This window comes from Erithacus rubecula (assembly GCF_903797595.1).
Source record: "Erithacus rubecula genome assembly, chromosome: 2".
Lineage (NCBI taxonomy): Eukaryota > Metazoa > Chordata > Aves > Passeriformes > Muscicapidae > Erithacus > Erithacus rubecula.
Window position 1 is genome coordinate 55,170,620 of NC_136685.1, and position 22,672 is coordinate 55,193,291.

The following is a 22,672-nucleotide window of genomic DNA, read 5'->3' on the forward strand; positions in this document are numbered from 1 at the left end:
CACATTTCAAAAGCCAAGAACTGGAAACCCTGCTGTCTGGTATGTCTGATTAACAAAGGAAGTGCTGTAAAACTATTCCCAGGTGTGTGGAGCCCATTTACAGGGATCAGAAGGCAGCACAAATGCAGAAGTCACAACACTGACAGTAGGCCCCCCCAAAATTGCAAAGATAGTATACAATGATATATTATTTAAACAATAAAAATGTGTAGAAATCACAGGTGTCAAACAAATATTTGTTGCAGCTATTATGTTGGGACAGATTATACTGGCATTACCACTAGTCCTTTATTAGAAAGCTTTACATGCCTTCTTTCAGAGTACTTCTCTCAAGCATCTCTGACTCCTTCCCTCATAGGCAGCTCTAACTCCCTCTCTCATCTCTGCAAGTTTCCTTCTTTATGACTGGCTAAACCCCAATCCGTCCCTTTCCCAGCCGCCTAACCCTGTCTGTCCCTCACACAGCATATTCTTACCTTATCTGTTCCTTGCACGACCACATGTCCCTTATCTCCTCACAGCACAGCCAGCAAACTCCATCCCAAACTGCAGCAGACTCCGGATCTCAAGCTCTAATTCGAACTGTAATTAGGCGACCAGCTCTTTTATAACACCCCAACTCATTGGGTAGGCACAGATGTTTCCACTCTCAGTAACCAGCACAGCTGTAATTCATCGGGAGACATTGCCTTATGTACTATCCTTTCAACCTATCTTCCCACAAATATTGGCGGCAAAATTAATCATCAAGGAGTTTCAGAGCAGGGAGAAATATTACATGGTTGTAAAAAGTGAATTCTGTTTTTCCTCGTGAGGTTAACAGGCGTTGGGAGGATCCGAAGGTGCTGCTTTTCCCTTATGATTGCTACTTCATCATGGGCCTATGCTGGGACAGAATAAAGGCTCATCGGAATTTAGTATTGTCCCGGACACTTTTTAACAGGAATTTTAATCTGTAACTTTGTCCCACGTCATCGGCATTGCACCGGCAGACGTTCCTCTGAACCATCGGTACTTCGGCAGCGATGCCAGCTCTCCGTACCCCTCCATCCCGCTCCAATTCTCGCGGTGTTTCCCCGGTGCGGGTCGTGCCCGCCCTGCCTCGTCCCGGCCGTGGGCACACACGGGACGCACACGGGACACGCCGCTCCCGCGCCACCTGACCAATGGCAGCCTCCAACACGTAGGCCTGGCCCGCGCGGGCTGGCCGCGGCCAATAGGCGCGCCCCATGCAAAGTACCGCGCCGGGGAGACGCCGCTAATTGGCTCCGTCGCAAGGGCGGCGGGTCGCGCGCTGGGCCAGAGCCCGGAGCTGGAGGCGCAGCCACCGTGATGGGGCTCGCCAGCCCCGACACCGCCTTCTCCGGTACCCGGCGTCTACCGGCTTGTGTCACGGGAGCGGCTAAGGCCGGGGCAAGGGGGAAAGCGTGTGCGCACCGAGGTGCCGTTCCGCTACCTCATTCATTAACAGAGCTCCCAAGTTCACATACCAGCGCCCCCAGACCCGCTCCGCCCCGCCGCCGTTTCTGAGGCGAGGGCCGGACTGGGGTCTCGCCGCCGCCGCGGGATGCAGGGCCCCGGCGACAAAACGCACGGGCCGGGAGCAGCCGCTGAGCATCTCCGCCCCGGCGCGCGAGGATCTCCCCACGCTCGCCCCCGGGCGCGGTGGGGCGCGCATGCGCGGGGGGGCACGGCGCGGGCCGGCGGAGCGGCGGAGGCGGCGGCCGGGGCATGTCGGGCGCGCGGGGCGGTGGGCGCGTGGCCCCTCCCCTCGGCGAGCGCGCGGCAGCCGCTGCGGCGGCGGCCGCGGGAGGAGGCGGCGAGGAGGCGGCGCCTGTGTCGGCGCTGGAGGTTGTGTCCTTCCTGGGGAAGCTGCTGTGCGCAGTCGCGGCGCTGAAGGCGGCTCTGTACCTGCTCCGCAGAGTGTGCCTAGCGATGGCCTGGAAGTCGGGCGGCGCCAGCCACTCCGAGCTCATCCACAACCTCCGCAGTGAGTCCCGGGGCGGGGGCGCGGGCGGGCGGGGCCCTGGGCTGCGGGGCTGCCGTTGCCGGCCGCCCGGTGACCGTTAGCGACCGCGCGCTCCCGCGGCGCCCGCCCGACCCGCCGCCAACTGTCACAGGGAGCGGCACCGGCGCCCGGCCGCGCGTCTCCGTGTGTCCGTCCCTCCGTGTCCGTGTGTGCGTGTCTGTGTCCGGCCGGGGGTGTGTCCGTGCGTGCCCGTGTGCTCGGGCGGGGGGTGTGTGTCCGGGCGGCGGCCGGTGTCGCAGGGCGGGCCGGGCTGTTGTTGCGGGAGGCAGTGCGGCGGGCGGGGTGGCGCCGATGGCGGTCCCGGAGGGGAAGCGCCGTGCGGCGGCCGCGGCTGTTCCCTGCTCGCCGCGTCCCCCCTCGCCGGCCCCGTTCCCGCCGCCTCGTCCCCGTCTGCCTCGTGCGAGCTGAGGCGGCAGTGCCGGGGGGCCCGTGATCCCCCGCACGCACCGGCATCGGCTCCGTCTGCCTTCGCTCCGGCCGGCGGGCGGCGGGACTGCTGGTGCCGGCGGGCGCCCTCCGGTCTTTGAGGCCCGGGCTGAACAACGCAGCGGGAGCCGCCCGGGTTTGGGAAGCGCGCCGAAGAGGCCGCGGCTGATCGTGTTGGGTGAAGGGGGCGTGTGGCGGCGGTCCCTCCTCCCCTCTCCCCGGCGGGGTCCGGAGTGGCTCCGCTGGAAGGGGTGGCTGGGGCCGCAGGGAGAGGACGGGAGAGGAGAGCAGCTGTCGGGGTTGCGGACTCGTGCTGTGACAGCCGAGCTCTGCGGTGTCTGCCCGGCACCGGGCGCTCCCTTGTGCTCACCGAGGGTTTGTGCTGTCCCCGTGCTGAACGTGGAAGGTGCTGGGCGGGCGCTTGTTCGCCGATGTACTTCAGTACATCCTGAAGTCTGCAGGTCCTGAGAGGACGGAGAGACAACACCTGCTTTATTAGGAGCTTCCATTTTTCACATAGAATAGAATTAACCTCTCTTAAATATAGTGACAGTGTCTCTCGTCTCTGCTCCTGGCCTTTTCCCTTCCTTTTCTCAAGTCTCTCTCCTACATGTACAAGGATGTCGATTAGGAGCCTGTGTTATGGCAGTTTTCTCTTATTTCAGTGGTGCTATAAAACCACAGACAAGTTCAGCTCTGTGGCCTCCTCCTTATTCTGGCCATGGCAGAATCACTTGTTTTCTCTTTTTGCCTTTTCTCTGCTTATGTTAGATTATTTGATCCTGTGCTCATTTTCAGAGAACTATCACATCCAGCAGAATGATACATGCTGAAGAGACTTTCAGTTCCCCTGTAAAAACTACTAATTATTGTGGAGTTTTTCTGTTTAATAAATAGATAATAACTTCTGTAGTTAAAATTGTTGCAATGCTTTGTTTTGTTTTGTTCTGCAAGTGAAAGGGCTAGAAATACTGTTTTAGTGAAATACTGTTCTCTTGCACAGCAGGGAAAAACTTTTTGACATAAAAATCAATGTTAAGCTCCAAATTACATCCAAAAAGCAATTATTGCCAGAATAGTCTATGGCGCTCAGAACCTGAAGGCAAAACTAGTTTCTTTGTTGCAGAAGACAATGACTGTTTCAACACATGGAAACTGTTTAGGGCATTGCAAATAATGATGATGAAGCTAAAAGCCATTGTAGTTAGAATACAGGAATAGTTGTATAAGAAAAGGAAAGTGAAATAGAAGTGGTCAATATCATAAAGTATGCACTGATGGTAATTTCCTGGAAAATTACAGTCTGTAATTTCCCCCACTCTGCTTTGCATATGCATGCCAAATATTTTAAGGGGTGTTAAACAGGGAAATAGCGGATTGGCAATAAGGTATTGTGGAAGCATGAGGCCTTTGATCTTGGAGCAAGATTGTGTTGTCACCTTCAGTGGGACTCTGGTCATGGTGTAGGGCTTTATCAGAGCAGAGCAGCAGCTGAATTAAGACCATAACTTTCAAGTTAAGAGTTCCTCAGGTAAGATGATACCTTGTTGCTAAAGTTGGGAACAGATTTAGAAGAAAGTACTGCTTTATGTGATACAGTTCTCCCAGATATGTTTCAACAAAGTTAAAAATTATTGGTTATTCGAAAGACTAAAATGTTCCAGAGAATTCTTTTAGAGTAGTAGATCCATCAATGTGTTTTCCCATCTCTAAAAACAGCTACATAGCATTAAAAGCATTTTATGCTAAAAGTAAGAATCCAAATTGAATGAGGTTAATTTTATGTTGTCCAGTGTTTGTCTTTACTTAGTATATGTGTGTGTATTGTAGTGTACATTTTGCATAACTTAAAGCAAATAATGCAAGTCGTAATGACACAGTATGTTTTTTTCTGCAGCAAATCCTTGTCCCTGCCCTTATGCCACAATTCTTCTCTTGACTGTTCTTGTAGAATTGCTTGTGAGGGAGGCAGTGCTGTAAGACTGGGTCACTTTCTCATGAATTGTGAAACATCAAGATTTAAACTCTTCAATGTCTATAAGCTGTTGTAATGTCATGGTCAGAGAAGCAGTGAACTTGGTTGTGGGTAATTGAGGGCTGGCGAGAATGGAAACTTATTAAAGTGGTTTTGCTTCCAAATAAAAACACCATTGGAAGATTCCTGTACATTATGTGTTCTTTTCCTTTAAAACAGCTATAAAGATTATTCTTCATTATAAGTTGTTATTGACAGTTACTTGTGCTTGTGTTTTGTGGCAATCAAGTTTTCCATTTCATGACATTCGCTTTAGTGCTCCACTGTTGCCTTAACTATAGAATTAACTTTTCTGTAATGGCAACAGTCATTGTGTTAGGGCAGTGTCAAGTGATTTTGGGTATTTGCAATGCAGATTTAGGCAATTATTCTTTATAGGTTTTTTCTTTGCTGCCCTGTCTTAAAAGGGACAAACTAATAAAGAAGACCCTGGAACTTTGCATATTTTTCAGCACATGCTTAGGGACAAGCAACTTAAGAATGTTGCATTACATCATTTTGTTGGTTTGATTTTTAACTTCTTGTTGCATTGTAAACATGTTTTTGTGCTGTTAATTTGAGGTGTCATAGATGCACAATTTGACATACATGAAATAAACTTGTTTAAAACACAGTCTTGGCAATGAAAATTATGTCCTTGTATATGCTGTTGCTATAAGGTATTCAGCTGCTTTGTTTCAGTGATTCTAAAAAGTACTTCTCATTTTTTAAAATAAATGAATGGTTTTTTCTTCATTAAAGCCTTAAATATTTTTCACCTTCACAGAGTCATTATTTGAATCTTTGCTTCTTCTTAACTGAAAATGGTTGGACATGTGCCTTCAAACTTGAGTAAGCTTTCCCCTAAAACATATTTAAAGTAAGATCTTTTAGCAGACCACATTTCCAGGAAGCTCTCTAAATGCAGGTTACTGTAGGGTTAGAAATCATGCTAAACACAGAAATTTTTGCCTGAGTTTAAATAAATAACTCTGACAGGAGTCTTTTAAAATTATGAATCTGAAATATCGAGATGCTGAGGAAGAAGGGAAAGAAATGGTGAGTTATTTACTGTTGTTTTCCTTAGTTGAAAATCTTTTGATTCTAAATCTGTAACATTTTTCCCCTCTCTTTACTGTCAGCTCTTCACTGATAGGTCACTATTAGGTCTTTGCATCTTCTTTCATACTTGGGCTTTTGCCGAGTCTTCTTACTTGACATCTTAGAAATCAGTTTTTTTTCCCACCTGAAGAACAGAAAAATTGGTCCAGATCACAAGCAATCAAAGTTCATTAAGTTTCCTTATTGTGCCTTTTTCCTCCAGTCAGTGTCATGCTGCCATATGACAAACTTGCTTTTCATATTTCTTTGGCCATGATGTGTCAATGGTGTCTCTTGAATCACCATTTCTTAGTGCAAGTGAATGTAAGGATCACTTAGTGAAAGTGGCAGTGGCTGAAGTTGTTAACCATCTGTTGATTTGTATCTTGCTGCATTCTTTTACCTTCCTCACCTAATAAGCTTGTGTCACAAAAGTTAGCAACTCTAATTTACAAGATTCTGTACAATTTTGCACCTCATATAAGATTAGATTCTTAATTTTGCAGTGTAAATGATGCTTAGAATCAGTATCTATTCATATATTATATCTATTCAAATATTATCAGAGTCTGGGAATTCTATTTTTAAACATGCTAAAGGTATTTCTCCAAGTGTTTTAATTATTTAGATGTTAAATAATTAAAAATTGCATCTTGTCATGCTTTGTCATGATGAAGGCTTATCTGCAATGAATCTGCACCTTTGGTGCAGGTTTCTGCTTGCTGAGGACAAATCTCTTTGGAAACTGCCATGAGTGGGAAAGCATTAGATATAGTAAGCCTAAGCTAGGTTCAGCTAGCAGTAAACATTGATTTTGTTTTGATTATTTTCCCCTGTCATGCTTTTTCCCTTGGTTTATCCAAATCTCTTCTACATCTGTCTAATTTTGCTTAGGGAAGAGTAATGTAACTTGGATGAACACGAAGAAGGGAAATAATAATGGAAAATTATACCAAATTTAATGACTTCCTTGTACAAGAGCTTATGATGCTGCCTGTTGTGTGCATTCAGTGACCACCCTTTCCTTCATCATAAATGAATTGAGGCTTCAGTGTCCAAGCATTGTACCTTATGAGGTAGTGAATGGCTAGAAAGTGAACTATTTTTTTTAGTTAGAAATTAACACATCCACTGATATGTTAATTTAAGAATATCTAAAATTCCTTAAATTCATGTCTCAGGTGATAGTCTTGAAATCTGTGATGCTATTTTTTGGAGCATTGAGATTTAAAAGAAAAATTGTTAACAAGTAATTTGAATAATTGCCTAAAGGAGTTGCTGTGAAACTTTTTTATTTTTAAGTAAGATTTAAGTATTTGTTAATGATTTGCCCATACTAGTGAAATGTTTTGAAGGAATTTCAACACCCTTGATCTTTTAAGAAGCAGACCTTCAAGTAAATCAAGACAACTAAATATCCCAGATAATAAGAAATGATAACAGAAAGTAAAAAACCCAGCCTAAATTTGAAAACATGTATCATGTTTTATTGGCAAATTAAGATTTTGTTCTTAACTGGTTCTTTCTTGTTAACATGTTTTGTTTTTTTTTCACTTAATGCTAGACAGGGTGTCAATTTAATGTTAAAAACATACTTATACTTTTGCAGAAACTCCCAAAATTCAGTGCATCAAAATCCAAGTCCATGATGATTCAACAAAAAGAGGGCATTTTTTTTGCTGATTATTTATCACAAATCTTTATAGTTCCTAATAAATAATTTTAATTAAAAATGTTTCGTTCTTTTGCTTGATTGAAGATATATTTTTATTTTTGTATGTGAATATAAAGGCATTATATGATTTTTTTCTTGGTCTGAAGCTGCCTAGTAATCCATAGGCAAAATTGAAGTGATACTGCAAATGTGTCCAAAACAGGTCTTTACTACTGTATGTAGGCATTTTTAAAAGAGAGAATCTCCTATCAGTATAATTACTATAATTCTAAGCTTTTCTTTTAATGCTACTGTTTTTTTCATCTTGATGTAGTATCAAGAATGAGCATAAGAGTGTTATCCCTCAAAGTCATGTTCTTTAGTGCTACATAACTCTTTAAGTAAATAATTTAATTAATTTTTTATTAGGTTAATTTTAATTTATAATTTTATTAATGTTTTAATTTTTAATTTAAATGACCAACATTTGGCAAAAACTGAGTGAACTCTTTTAAAGCTTGAGATCAATAAACTGTGGACTTCTCCTGGACTGGCTGACTTGTGAGTTACGTTTTAAGACTTCAGAACCTGAATACTTCTATAGTGAACTTGAGCACAAAATAGTTTCAACTGCTTGCACTGTTGAAATACAGCTTCAGAAATTCTTCCAAATATTTGCTAGTAGGACAGCTCTTTGTCATTTTGTCCCAAGAGTCAGGGTTATATTTTGCTGATCTGATTTTCCTCACCTTCCATGTAGTACTAGTGCCTTCATGTGGTCTAGCTGCTGGTCCTAACAGCATTGGCTTTTCTGAAAAGTGCAGAGTGGTTGCATGGAATCTGCTCAGTAAGGTATGAGATGTGCACCATCTGCCTTTTTTACAGATCTGCAAAAGCTGTAAGTAGTTTTGCCTCAAGCCTTACTGTGAAGAGAGTTCCCTGTCTATCTGTCTGCAACATTTTTTCATTATTACTGATGGTTGTTGCCAGTTTGTATTGAACTCTTCTGTTTTGACTTTCCATGTGATACATAAGTGGAGTTCAGCCTTCTCAGATGTTGAGGGATTGAGGAGTGCTTGGAGGTTAACATCTCCCTCATCTGCATGTGGGTATTAAAGTCGTTCTATGTTTTTGCATGCTGAAAACAACCTTAACATTGCCTTCTTCTTGCATGTACTCCTCAAAGTTTCTTCATTCAGCTGCTGATACAGATTTAGACAAAATCAATATAACCATTATGATAAATATGAGTACATTACAGAGAACTTCTGTGTAAATCTGTGTGCTGTGTTAGCACGCCTTTCTCCTCCCCTGGAGAAGAAAAATGGTTAATACCAACTTTACAACATTGGCTTACAGTAGGAGAGGGCAACACAGCTGTGATGAAAATGTCTAAATTAGTTAACAGGTTAGTTAGCAGACTTTCAGATCCATGAAAATGAGTAGAAAACTCTTACCCATTACACCAAAGTGGATGGGTTGTTTTTGAAGGTGATTCTTACAAAATAGGTAAGGAACACTACCTTAAAGTAAAAATGAAATGTTAACAGGTAAGTTTGTATTTAATTGAAGCTTGAGGCTGTGTACTAGTTTGTTGTGTTGAGCCTAGCTTATGATTCCCGTGTCGTTTTACTTCTACAGGTTTTGAGTAACATTTAAATGATAATTTAATATTTATTATTACTATTCTTACTCCCATTATTTTTAGTTTCACTTTTAAATTTTCATGGGACTTGATATTTGTGTTTCATTTCTAGATTAGCTTGATGGACTTTTGCTTTCCTCAGTCTTTCTGTCATTGTCTCTCTAAATGATAGACTCTCAAGTGATTCCTTCTAGTGAACTGTATGCAACATCCTGTTTGGATAATGTTTGGACATTATGAATCCAAATCACAGTGACAATAGATGGGCAGCTGAATGTTTGAGGCAGATAGATCTTAAATTATCAGCAAAGCATGAGAGGTTTGCATGTATGAGCAGTATAAGCAACACTTGTTTATAAACTCCTGCTTTCAATTTCTTTAGCACAAAGAGCTTTGTCTGTTTTGGGTCAGTGTCTGTTATTGGATCTTAGGGTGCTGATGCATCACTTCTTGTTCTAAGTGCTTTCTTTGTGTTCACGGTTTACAGTGAAATCTTCCTAGGCTCTTTACTTAAATAAAATTTTATTAACTGAGCCACATTTTTCCCATCTTTTTTCTTCCTCTACTCAAACAAAAAGACCCTGACTTTAAAACTGTCAGTTGATCAGGTGCTTAACACCAACAGTCTCCACACTGCTTGCAGATCAGGATGTGGTTCTGTTCCAGCCCATTCTTCTCTGGAAAGCTGCTAGCTGGTCTGCATGGGTCAGATGGAAACTGTCATTTGACACTGTCCTGCACTATATCCACGTCTTTAAAAGTGAGAGGCATGGATTAGACCGATGGACTATTTGATGGATAAGGTTGGGTGGTAGCACTCATAAGAGTTGTGGTCAAAAACTTCAAGGGTAGACTGTGACAAGTGCTGTTTCTCAGGGGCCTACTTATTACTGGTGTTGTTCAGCATCTTTGTCATTGACATTGACATGGATTGACAGTGGATTGAATGCACCCTCTGCAAGTCTGTGGAGAGCAAACTGTCCTGCATCAAAAGCAGGGTGGCTGGCAGTGCAAGGGGGGCAATTCTGCCCCTCTGCTCTGCTCTAGTGAGACCTCACCTGGAATGTGAGCTGCATCCAGCTCTGGGGGCCCCAACATAAGAAGGAACTAGTTGACCTTTAAGGTTTCTTCTAACCCAAACCATTCTATGGTTTGTCACATAAGCAATTTTAATCTACATGAATGCATCTTTTGTAACATAAAGTTGTATGTGCTTTGCATCATGTCTTAAGATATCTGTATGGTTTTACAATTTCACTCTTTCACTGAAAATTCATCTTCCTAAGTGAATTATTCTGCAGTAGTTATGGAGAAAGTAATCTAAGAAGCTGAACTATGTGGGTACAGAAGTAGTTGCATAGTAAATGGTTTTGGGATCTGCAAGAGCATTTTTTTAATACACAAAGTCAGCCACAGGAGGAGTTTGAGTAGGTGGTATGGTTTGTGTAGTAAGCTTGTGTGATGGGTCATGTGGCAATGACACATCCTCTTTTCTGATGTGGAAGCCAGTGTTGGTGTAAGTGTTGACTGCTAGTAATTTATGGTTTGGTTAGAAACATGTTTGATCTACAGTCAGGATACCATCAGTGAGGTAGGCAAATTTTTGAAACATAAGCATTTCAGTAGTGCATTTGTTGCTAAATAAAAAGATAGGTTGTTTGCTTGTTGCAAGTCCACGGTGCCTTTTCAGACTCTTCTTTCCTTACTCTCTGACAGCCAACTGCCCAGTTTCCCAGATTGCATTCAACAGTGGTGTATTCCCACCTTCAAGTCCAAGGACTGCTCTGAGCTCTGTTCCTGTTTTCATGGTGTTATTTGTGGAAAAGAGGCAGACCAGAGAGAGTTTTCAAAACATGCTCCAATTATGTCAAGTTGTCATTGCCACAGCCTCTGCACAGAGTAACTCTTGAACTTGGCAGGCAGTGCTCCACTGTTAAATACTTACTTTTTGGCTTCAGCCCTTTGAAGCTTGGAAGTTGTGCTGATATAACTCTGGGGGTTTTTTGAGTTTACTTTTTATTTCAAGTTGTCAGTGTGTTTGTGTATTATCCTTTGCTTGTAAACACTTTAATATCTGATTTGTATGCAGTACAAACTGATTATCAGTCTTGAAACCAAACAGTCTCCTCAAGGAGAGTTTTCTCTGCACATTGTAATTGGAAAGGATATTCTATCCATTTAACTGTGAATTATTTTCTTGGAATATACAGCTTCGTTTTAAGATTTAGAATACGTTTTTGTTAGCATTTTATTAAGAGTTAATTTATTTTTTATTGCTTTGGTTTTTTTTGGTAGAGATGCATGAAATTAGAATGTCTTCTTTGCAATATATGCTTCTATTATTGGCTTCTTTAGGGGATCTATTTATTTTCTGGACTTAATTGAGAATTTGATAGAGACATGTTTCAGACAGAATTAAGATCCTAGCAGCCAGTCATCTTGGGACTGACTATTGCAGGAATGAAATTACTTTTTTGGAGTTTGGTACCTTACAGTTGCTGTGTTTCTCTGTATTCAGCTGTGATGCTAACAAAAAAATCTTACTGTTATCAACAAAATAAAAATTACAACTAAGTCAATATTGACCTTACTGTTTAGGGCTTGATTGTTTTTCTTAATTCCCTCCCAAAATTTGATGCTGTTTCCATTGTATAATAAACAAATTTGAAAAGCAGACTTAATCTATGGAGGGATGGCTGAGAGGGTGTTGTTTGTTTTTATGAGGATGGAGCGTTATTCAATAATTGAAATAAACAGTTGACAGCAGATTCAGCTTCTCCTACAGGTTCTGCTGGGGACTCTTGAGTGTGGGCGACTTTCTTCAATTCTTATTTACTGATGAAGATGACAGTAATCAAAGACAGTAGAAGAGTCAGCAAAATCTCATGATTGTTTGCTGAATGGCAGCATCCTGAATGCTCAAAATGTGTAGTATATTAGTAGTTTCTGTTTTCAGGGTTTTTTTGTAATTTGCCTGTCAGTGTAAGCATCTTATTTGATAGTTGTATGTACTTTGTCTGGAGCTAAGTTTTGTGAAATTAGAGAAAGTTCTTGGCCTTATCACAGGGACCTGCAGTTGCACTTCCAAGCTGGAAGCTTGTTCTTTTTGTTCTCTGCATGTTTATTCCACAAGGCACAAAAGGAAAGAGCAGGTGGCTAGCTATAGTTCTAGAATATATGTACCTATCTACATGTAAAGAAATAAATCACTTTTAGACCTTTTGTGAGGGCTCCTCAGCTACTGCTTTTTGGCATCCCTTCAGCCCCCTTTATTTCCTCACTTTTGTTACAATCAGCCCTGCTTCTTCTTTTTTTTAAATACATTTAGTTTGAAGATACTAATTTCTTAGTAATTCCTAATGAGACTGTAAAAGTTTGATTTCTTGGTTTCTATGCTTTGTTCACAGAACTGCTATACAACTAACCCGATTAATTTCTTGTGGTCAGGGAAAACTTTTTTTTCTTATTATTCTCTATTGTTAGTGCCAATATATTAATGGATTGATTTGTTTGTTTTCTTTTGATACAATTTTGCTCATTAGGTAAACTTATGCTGCAAATGCTTACTGGCTCAGATTTGTAACCTTGGACTGAAATGAGTTTCCTTTAACTGGAACTGCTGTAGTATTCAGTTCAAAACGAAGTCAAAGAATAGGATATGTCTAATGTGTGGGGACTATGAGTGGAGTGTATGCTTTTTCTGGGACCTACCAGATACAGAAATATTTCTAAAAAATAGTATATTTTTAAAGAAATTTTTTTCCTTAAAATTTTCCATAGTAATCGTGTATTCATTTTGCAGTTCTATGTGGTACTTTGTCTTCAGACCAAAAAGGAATATGATCTGTGGAGTTATTTTCCTTTCTGAATTCAAGTCTATGTTATATATGATATTTAATTCTGGACTCAGTTAGTAGATAAGAAAAAAGGAAGGAAAATCCCATTATTAATAGGTGTAGTTGGGAGCACCCAGTAAACAGTCAGGAAGGTCTTTACTGAATTTAGCCCAGTCCTGAGCACAGGTGCATTTTGTTGGGTTAAAAAACCCACTGGTGCAACTTCAGGACAGTTGTACACAAGTTCAATAACCAGTTTTGCATGTTTTGGGTTAGATGCTAATGGTACTCAAATGATACAGTTTTGAAAATAAATCCTTATTTAAAAGGAAATAATTAATGAAGCAATCCATCATTGAAATGTCAGTTATTGTAGTTTATGCCATCTTTTAATGCAAGTAATTAGTTAATTTCTTCCATTTGTTTTCCAAAGTATTCTGTTATTTGTTAATGTGCTCTTCAGCACTTAAAAAAACAATAGAATTAGCAATGTTAAAAAAACCTTAAGTAACACAGCAAGGAAAAATGGCTGCTTCTGACATTTTGCATGCATATGCATTTATATTTTATTTTGAAAAGGGAAAAAGATTTGGAGTGTTTTGATATAAAAGCATTTTGGCCTCAGTCTGCCCCAGCATATGAATTCAGATTTAGTGGGAGTTTCTTTACAAAAGGATTTTTTTTTTCTTTGCTAACACAAACAGATCTGGAAACTAAAATACTGAGTGATGATGCTTCAACTTCACATTTCTAACTTGCTTTTGTATATTTTCCAGTAATTACTTATATTGCTTCTTAGAAATATGAAGTATATCTTCCTTGGTGTGTATAGTAATACCAGTTTCTTACTGACTATATTTTCAGGATTCATCAAAGGTCTGCATGAAGTTTGGTTTTCCTAGGGGGTAGATCTTTGCAAATGGTTCCAGAAAAGCATTTTTAACTGCTGGGAAAGTCTAGTTCAACATTCACTGGCTTAAGCATCGTTTGATCTCTGGACCCCACATTTAATTTTAGTATCACAGAAGTGTTTGGGCTGGAAGGGACCTTTAAAGATTATGTGGTCTAACCCCTGCCATGGGCAATATGGTGAGGGTAAGAGTTAGTGATCTGTGTAAAGCACATGTTTTCTCCCAGTGCTATGACTATGTTAACACGTTTCACAGACTCCTGCACTGAAACAATGCCTTCATTTTTATATATTTGTTTATAGAAAATGGAATAATCAAAACAGACAAGGTATTTGAAGTAATGCTGGCTACAGACCGTTGCCACTATGCAAAATACAACCCTTACATGGACTCTCCACAGTCTATAGGTAAGAGCATCTTGAAAAAGTGATTGAGATTGTTTTCATTTGTGTGACTGTGACTGCTTTTGACATTTGCGTGTTAAGAATGTGAAAATAATTTCTTTAATTTGGAAGGTTGTTTAGTTCTTCATCAATGTATTCCATACCTTTTAATTAAGCTTCAATTTCTTGCTGAATGCAGTTGGCATATTTGGATACATCAAGTAGAGAGGTGTTTTTCAGTGAATATTAGTATGTGTAAATATGTGTTTATTTTTCAAATCTCAGCAATACGGGTTGATGCAGCTGGTAGAAACATTTATGGTTATGGTAGTTTATGGTAGGAACATTCCCTAGCTTTACAGAAAATATTCAGTTGGGACCAATGCAAAGTTTCTTAACCCATTATGTTAAATCTTTAAAAACAGGCTTTGAATGGGAATGTCTACTGATAGGACAGTTTCTCATCCAGGTCCCAGTTTTATCTTTCCAAGACAAAAGAATGAGCTATGTAAATGTGCTAATTTCTTTCTTCTTGATCTTCTCCCTGCCTTAAATAATATGTGGTGAGTGAATTTTATTAGGATTTCGTTACTTATATAGGAAAATTTAAAAATATTTTAAGATACATGCTCAAAGGCTTATTTTTTTTTTTAAACAAATATAGGTGAATGTTCCTCCCATTCTTATAGGTGTTTGTTCTCATTTGCTGTTTGCAAAATACACAAGGTTGTTCTCCAGATGTTCTATGATTGCACTACATGAAACTCAAACTAACAAATTTTTACGTAGGGACTGAGTGAAAAAATGAATTACATTGTTCTGGAAGAAATTACTCTTTTGAATTAAACCTACTTGCTCAATATGTGAGATTCATGCAGTGTAGAGTGACAAAATGGAGATTGTAACTGAGATCAAGGATAGACTCCTTTTTTTCCTATCCAGAGCTGACATAGCATAGCTTTCAGCTGATGAACCGTAACTCACTTCTCATAAAGGGTACCTGTGTAACTCCTGGGGTGTGGATGCTGTACCCTGAATGAGGGTGGCAGTGAAGGTGTTACACTTTACAGTCAGGATAATAAAGATTGCAAGGTCGCTGTCTGAACAACAATGAACATCTTCCATTCTCTTGTTTTACAGGTTTCCAAGCAACAATCAGTGCTCCACATATGGTAAGCTTTAAACCTAGGTGATTAGTATAGTGATTTTATAAACATCCAGGTACTTTTGAAATAAAACCCTAGTAAAGTAAAAAACCCTAGTAAAATAAAACCCTAGTAAATTTAATAAGCAGTTGATTGCAGTGACACTTCTGTGAACACTACTAGGAGGAAGTAGAAAAGATTGATCAAGATTTTCAGTGAGGGGTAGTGGGCCAAAAAATGCAACATAGGAAATTCTTATTAGTTTCTAGAGTTAAAAAAACCCCAAAACTTGAGGGTAGTTAAGCACTGAAACAGGCTTTGCAGCTTGTGGAAATTCTGTTGATATGTAAAGAAGCTGACTGAATGGGGTTCTAAGCAGCCTAATTTAAAATGGCTGTGTGTTGAAAGAGGACTGGACCAGAAGATTTCTAGACATCTTTCCACTGTAAATTACTCTGTAATTTATAAAATCATAAGAATTCAGGAGTGAATGACACTGATTCCTATAGTATGGTGCTGCTGTAATGCCTTTAAATCTTTGGACATGGAAAAAAGAATATATCTTACTGAGTTGGAGAGTTTTTTGCTAAGTGGTTTGAGACCAGGGTGAGTGTTGTAGTTGGGATTTCAGTGCATACATCTAACCCCAGTATAGTTTTTTGTGTTTCTCTATAGGAGATAAAAGATGATAGAAGCGTGTATTTTGTCTTTTTGATGTTTGGAAAGTGTAAAGACATAGTAAAAATCTGCCTTTCTTGACTAAAACTGTGCAGTTGGCTTAGAATGTACCTAGTTATCAATATAAAAAAATCAGGAATTTTGTATAGAGATGTTAAAAATATTATTCAAGAAAAGACAGAAAGAAGTACTACTGCTAAGAGGAAAATAAGTATTAATTATGCTTCAGAATTTTAAGTTCCTTAAGTCATTATTTTTCCAATGCTAAGCGCTAGTAGCATATGAAGTGTTAGAGCAGAAAGGTAATAAATCCTCTAAGCAAATACTAACAAGGAGCATTCTAACATAGAATATTCTAATTATTTCTGTTTTCTGGGTGGGATGGATTAAGCTGGAAGAGTGTGGTAATGGCTATCTCCGAAACATGATAGAACAAATTGTTTTTTCAGTGTGCAGCCTAAGCTTAGTTTGTGTACTGGTCCACCACGTAGCAAAGAAAAGTCGTCAAGTGTGTCTATAGACTACTGCATTTCATACATGAGCCCAGCTATCTGCCTTTGTAAGAGACGACTTCTTTTTCCTATTCTTTGATTCAGCAAGTGTGCAGGTAATACAGGAGGTAGTTTTAATAGCCAACTTGATACTCTACAGCTGCCTTCTTCCTAGCTAGCTTTTGTGTCAGCTTATTCCAATGCATATAGCATAATGATAAGCTAAATTCTTTATTGGCCTTATACCGCCAGAATAGTAAGGGTCACCAGACCTAAGGAGTGATAAATTGATTTGTAGTGTCTTTTCCAATACATAAATAGAGTCTGTGCTAGAAGCTTGAATGGTCAGATGAGGCTTTGTATATGAATGGTAACAAAAAAAATACACTCATGAAATTACAATTATATCATGTAGTTAGCTCCTTCCCTTCTATTTTTTGTAATAGAAATTATTCCGAAATTTCTCACACAAATGCTTAGGGCATTTCCCAAAATCTCTGGAGAAATTAGCATACATTGAGTAAAACAGACACTTAAAATAATTTAAAATTTTCTCTGTCTTCTCTTAGCATGCATATGCACTTGAACTCCTGTCTGATCAGTTACATGAGGGAGCCAAAGCACTTGATGTAGGATCTGGAAGTGGAATTCTTACAGCATGCTTTTCGCGAATGGTGAGTTATTTAGTTTAATCACTTGATGATCAGAACTGCTTGAACACAAGTGTAACTCTGAATTACAGGGCCAAAAAAAAACATCCTTTGTAGTGGAGTGAAGTATATTCTACAGAAAATAATTTACTCTCCTGGCTATGGTTGGTACCTATTTCTTATGGCAGCTGATAGATGTTCAAGTTAAATGGTCCAATAAATTATGTAACGGTGAAGAAACTGCCTAGCAAGGAAGTTTAGGGGTTTCGGATTGTTTGGGGGTTTTTAAAATGAATGGATATTTTAGTTGCTTTATATCCTGAAGGAAGATAATGTTTGTCTTGAGCAGTTCAATTTTTGTTATCTTGTGTAGCTATGGATGTTCTCATTGTGATAAATTGTCATGGATTCTTGTTATGGTGGGAGCTTAGTGAGGTGTAAAAGAATCCTATTTCCACAGGGAAATATCTTGTGTATATATATATAAATTGTCTTTTAATTTGTTTTGTTTTCTTGTTATATTGCACAAGCATTACTAGAAGTGTCCATTTAACCTTTTATAAGTTAGATATTAATTTGAATTTTACATCTTTGCGAAGTAACTTAATCTCAGTTGTGTTATTCAGCCCATATCCGAAGAATTTTATCTGTTCTTCCATATCTTACATCAGGAAAAAAAAGATGAAAAAGTTTGGATTTTAGTGGCTGTAGCTATTGTATTGTTAGACTGATTCATGAAGAGGAATAATAATCAGTTCTTCTTTCTCTGTTCCAGGGTTTTATAATTGCTTTATGATTAGTAGAGACCTTCATTAAACTGCCAGCTAGATTTTTTGTTTTGTCTTTGTGCAAAGTTAATTTGAAATGTGTTGATACATATGATAATTTCTCATTTAGGTGTCTTTCCTACTTAGTTTGCTTTCAAGCAGCACTCTGAGTCTGTGATCACTTCTGTTTCCCTGTGTTAAAAATTAGCTGAGAATATTTAGGACTGGGCAATGCACTTGCAAAACTATTAGGTTTCTAAGTGTTAGATGCAAAATTTAAAAAAAACCAAAAAAAAGTAGTTGAAATAAGTTAACCAAACTCTAAGCCAAAGTTTAGAGGAGATCTTAAATGGCACTTAATTCAACTTGCTGCCTGTTGTTTTTGGTCTGTGAAGTCACTAATCAAATGCTAGAGTGGGAATGCCAGTCCTACAAACATTAAAACTTTTGTCCAGGCTATATGTATTTCTCAGTGAAGTTATGAATGCATAAAGGAATAGCCATTTTCAGTAGGACTTGCTAAATTGTGGTTGCTTGCAGACGTGTCATGAAAAATTGAGTAATGCTTTCATTCTGCCTGATAGCACTGCTTACAGTAACAAAAACTTGAAAGAAGTATATTATGGGAATTAATGGCAGAATGTTTTGCCACCAAAATTCAGCTGGGAATGTGCTTTTTGTGACTAGGCTGAAATTGCTTCTCAGTCTGCTTGAGATCTAGAACTAGTAGCTCACATTTCTGGCACAAGTGCCTCAGTGCATATAGATGACAACTTTATTCTTAGGATGAAGAGAAACTCATTTGTGGTACCTCTGGGAAAGCTTAATGTTAACTTAGACTGGTGAAGTATCTTTAAGTTTATTTACGTTTGAAGGTTGCTGGCATATTAAATTAATTGCGGTTTTCATCCTGTCAGTACTGAATTTATGAAAAGAGTGGAGTATATTTTTATTCCAAACATGGAGTTTCAAAAAAATTGTGCCATCTTTCTGTTGTCTCAGTTGTATGCACTTCACAGTTCCAGGGTAATAGACAGATGTAATTGATGGGGACTCAGAAAGAGCACAATGGGCTGTCACATCAGCAGGAGGTTCTCTTACTTTATCAGACTATTTGATCCTCTGACCATTTTGCTAAATTTTAATTTCTGTGATAGTTTAGAATATACTGCATCTTTAGTCAGCTTATAGTGCAATAACTGCCAGGCATTCCTCTGAACAGCAATCCATGGCTATCATAGTGAAAACTTGGTCCGTGTCTTGCTCTGTGTCAGAGGCTGGGGTAGTGGTCTTCCACTCAAAAAAAGCTAACACTGCTCTTTTAGTGTTTTTAACAGAGGACTTGTTCATAACAACAACAAAAAAAAACATCCCCAGGATAACCAGTTACTAATTTTCCACGTCTTAACAATATTATGTTGGAAGATACAGACACATAAAAAGTGGTCAGATTTTTGAAGATTTGGATTGGTTTTGAATGTTTTTTTCTGGACTAAAGACAAAATTCTGGAAGAAATACCTGTAATGGACAAGTTTTGGTAGTAGAGCTTTTTTGCTTCTCAGAATACAGAGATTTTGTGACCTTTTTTGAGTTAAGAGCTCTCAGAAGTTCCACTCTTCCTGTGGAGGAGAGCTGTAAATCTGAAAATAGGTTGATGAATGCAAGGCTGAGTGGAAGGTAATTTGTCCCTGACTGATAATTGCAGCATTTGCTTCTGAAAGTATAGAACTCCTGAGATGATTTTGAATAAAAATCATGATTTAATCCTTGAAGTAAGGTCCTTCTCTAAAAAAACCTTAATCCTTAGTAAGTTTTGTTCAGTGTGAAAGGAGATCAGTTTTAGTCTTTGTACTTGACATTGTTGCTTTTTATTGCAGTTAATGAAAACAAACATGATCAAATTCCAAGAAGAATTTCTTCTAAAAATTCCAAGAAGAAATCTCCACTAACAATATAACACAACTGAATCACATCTCAAAAAGATCATTGTAACGAATATTTATAAAATTGTGCAGACACACTTTAATTATCAGGTGCTTCTAGCAGTCAGGATTTGTCATTTCTAACAGTAGTTTTAGTAACATTGGGAAAATATACTTCCACTTTGCTGGGTTTTTTTTTTGTTTGTTTTTATTTTAGAGAAATGAGGTCAGGAAATATAAGTACTCATTCTGTAAACAAAACTAGCAGAAATTGTTCAACTATATATTTTTATTCCAGGTTGGTCCCAAAGGACAAGTTGTAGGAATTGATCATATCAAAGAACTAGTAGATGACTCAATAAATAATGTCAAAAAAGACGATCCCACATTGCTGTCTTCAGGAAGAGTGAAACTGATTGGTGAGCATCAGATTGATATACTTACTAATTAAACTGATATTCTTTCTAGCAGCTGGTTGAAAATGACTGAATTGGATGTAATTAAAAGTTTGAATTTAAGGAGTTAAGAAAGAGAAATCAAATGAAAACTTTAAAAATCTAAATTGTCTTTAGGCCTTTGAAAAACATTATCTTCCCCCAGTTTTCAGAATATGATTTCTGGTGATCTCAAACACTATGTAATCATTCTACTAGAAAAGGTTAACAGGGAAGTGTTTTTTTTGGGTGAAAATACATGCTGAAGGTCTGTTGTGTTATATTTGCTGTTTAAAATTTGGGTTGAATTCACAACTGTTCTTGACTAAATGCCCTGTCATCTAAATTTGGGTGTTTTAACAAAGCCTTCACACTTCTGATAGAATAGTTAAGAAGGTTGCATGCAAAGATTCAAGTAGAAAAAGTACTAGATTGGCAGTATGCACCACTGAAGTTTATTTGACTTGTTTTTAAAATTTACAGTAGTTTTTTGTTAGGGAAGTATTTGTCACCAAAGTACTTTAAGTCAGTCAGAGTTACTGAGGAAATAATGCCCAAATAATACAAGGACAGTGAATTATTTTAAATAATGGTTTATTACTAAAAAATATTTGGGGGGATGTTTTGTTTGGTTTTATTATTTTTTTGTTTTGGATTTTTTGTTTGGTCATTGTTTGTTCTTCTTAGAATGTGCAAGGCTAGCAGGAGCAAAGTTTCACTCTATTCAGTAAGTTTAAAAAAGAAGTTGGAGTTTTGGATGTTTTTTGAGCCTTCTTACAAGAACACTTGGTGATTATTATGTGATGTTTGGCTCTTAGCTTTATTACTATTTTGATTCTTGGTCTTTTCTTGTAAATGAGGGACTTTTCTAAATGTTTTTAAAATAAGTTTATCAGCATGTATGTATGTATAAAATGCAATGTACCTTGCTGAGAACATTCATGTCTCAGAACTTCTTGGAAAAGAAGTTAGACTGCTAGGGCTGCAGAGGGGGAATGAGGGAATAGTTTTCCATTACTGCTGCACAAAAGCAATTTTGACTTATGCTTCTGATCATTCCTGAAACAAACTCTGGTGCTCTTGCAAGTCTAGAATTCTAAGTAAACATCATTATCTATATTATTTTTGACTATGTAGCAGGGTGACTAAGAGACTTGCAAATAGTTTTGATGTGAGGTACATTTTTAAAAAGTACATATGGACAAGTTATTCTTCTGTGAATTAGGTGGAGAAGAGTGTTTCAGCTGTGCTGGGTTCCTGGGAGCTCTTTGATGTGGAGCAATAATCCAGACAGCTGTTTATTTAAAACAAAAAGACAACAACAGAAAACCTCCCATCCCAAACACACATGTGAAAACTGGTTGATTGATGAGGAGAGCCGTATCAAATAAGACCAGGTGTGTCAGTTGCTGGCTTTTCACAGTGTGCTTCAGACATTCTATTCTGCTTTGTCATATATCACATATACCATAACTGCATTTGAAGGACACCAAAATTATTTTGGGGTGTCTCAGCAGAATTGCATTGAAAAGTTGGGAATAGGTGTACTTGGATTAACATGTCTTTTGAGGTGAATCTCTCAAGTCCTTCTACTTTCCACTCTTTGGCTCACATGAGAGCACAAAATTTGATTCTTTGGCTCACAAGAGTACTTCTGGAAAGCATTTTTAAAATTTTACTCCTTTTGGATGAAACTAGACAAGATTATGTATTCCAAGAAGCAACCAAATATGTTTGATATGTGGATATTAAGACAGTAAGACTTAGGATCTAGACTGCAGTGATTATCCTGAAATGCGTATGTTGAACAGATGCCAGGTTCTCAGCAAAAACTTTGGCTGTACAGATCTGCTTCTATTGTACTGCACTATTTGCTGATGCAGCCATAGCCAGCGGGGATGAGGGATTCTAAATGACTGAGGGAAGTAATTTTGTTCTGGTTTTGTGCTTATGCTACAACTCTGTAGCATGTGAAACAGGTCTGTAGAGAGGCACTGAAGACTTGAGTACTGTGATCAGCAGACCAGGTTTAGATTTATAAACAAGCTACAGAGCCCTTTTGTATCAAAAAGTTCTGACTTTTTTCCTCATCACCACCTGCCACCCACCACCACGATTACTTCTCTAACAGGCTGCATGTAACTGGACATATGAGTAGGATAGGTGACATTATTCAGGTCATTGAATAATATAATAATTGAATTACATTGAATAAATGAATGCTAACTTAACTATTTTTTCAATCATCTGAATATCTAGAAGTGTGTTGCCATTGTGGGTGGATATATTTCTTCTGTAACCATAAGAATTTTTGTGGGTTTTAAAAGGGAAGAGCCATGCTGTGCCTGATGCATATGAAGGAGCATGATTTTCCCCACGCCTTTGTGTTAGGTGTTAGCTATTGATTCTAAGAGCAAAGGAGTTAGTTGTTTTTGGGTGTTTTACTGCTCTCAGTAAAGTGATAAGATGTGCAGAAGTCACATTCAAATTTCTCTGGAGAGTGCACTAGGGATATTTGTGTCTCAGAATACATTTACTCTTCTTCAGAAGTGACAGCAGTTTCTTTCACAACTGCTTCTTCAAGT

General features: G+C 38.9%; 1 protein-coding gene across 3 annotated transcripts in view; it reads left to right on the top strand.

Moving 5' to 3' along the window:
* Nucleotides 1-638: 638 nt before the first annotated feature.
* PCMT1 (protein-L-isoaspartate (D-aspartate) O-methyltransferase) overlaps nucleotides 639-22,672 on the top strand; it is a 34,263-nt gene continuing 12,229 nt past the window's right edge. The window contains exons 1-5 of one of the 3 annotated variants that reach the window (XM_079297882.1): nucleotides 639-1,990; nucleotides 13,919-14,023; nucleotides 15,140-15,171; nucleotides 16,883-16,987; nucleotides 19,952-20,072. In XM_079297882.1, the coding sequence (XP_079154008.1) occupies nucleotides 1,732-1,990; nucleotides 13,919-14,023; nucleotides 15,140-15,171; nucleotides 16,883-16,987; nucleotides 19,952-20,072 (622 nt within the window). In that variant the 5' untranslated portion in view covers nucleotides 639-1,731. The remainder of the gene's footprint in view (nucleotides 1,991-13,918; nucleotides 14,024-15,139; nucleotides 15,172-16,882; nucleotides 16,988-19,951; nucleotides 20,073-22,672) is intronic. The other 2 variants (XM_079297883.1, XM_079297884.1) reach the window with 2 other exon arrangements.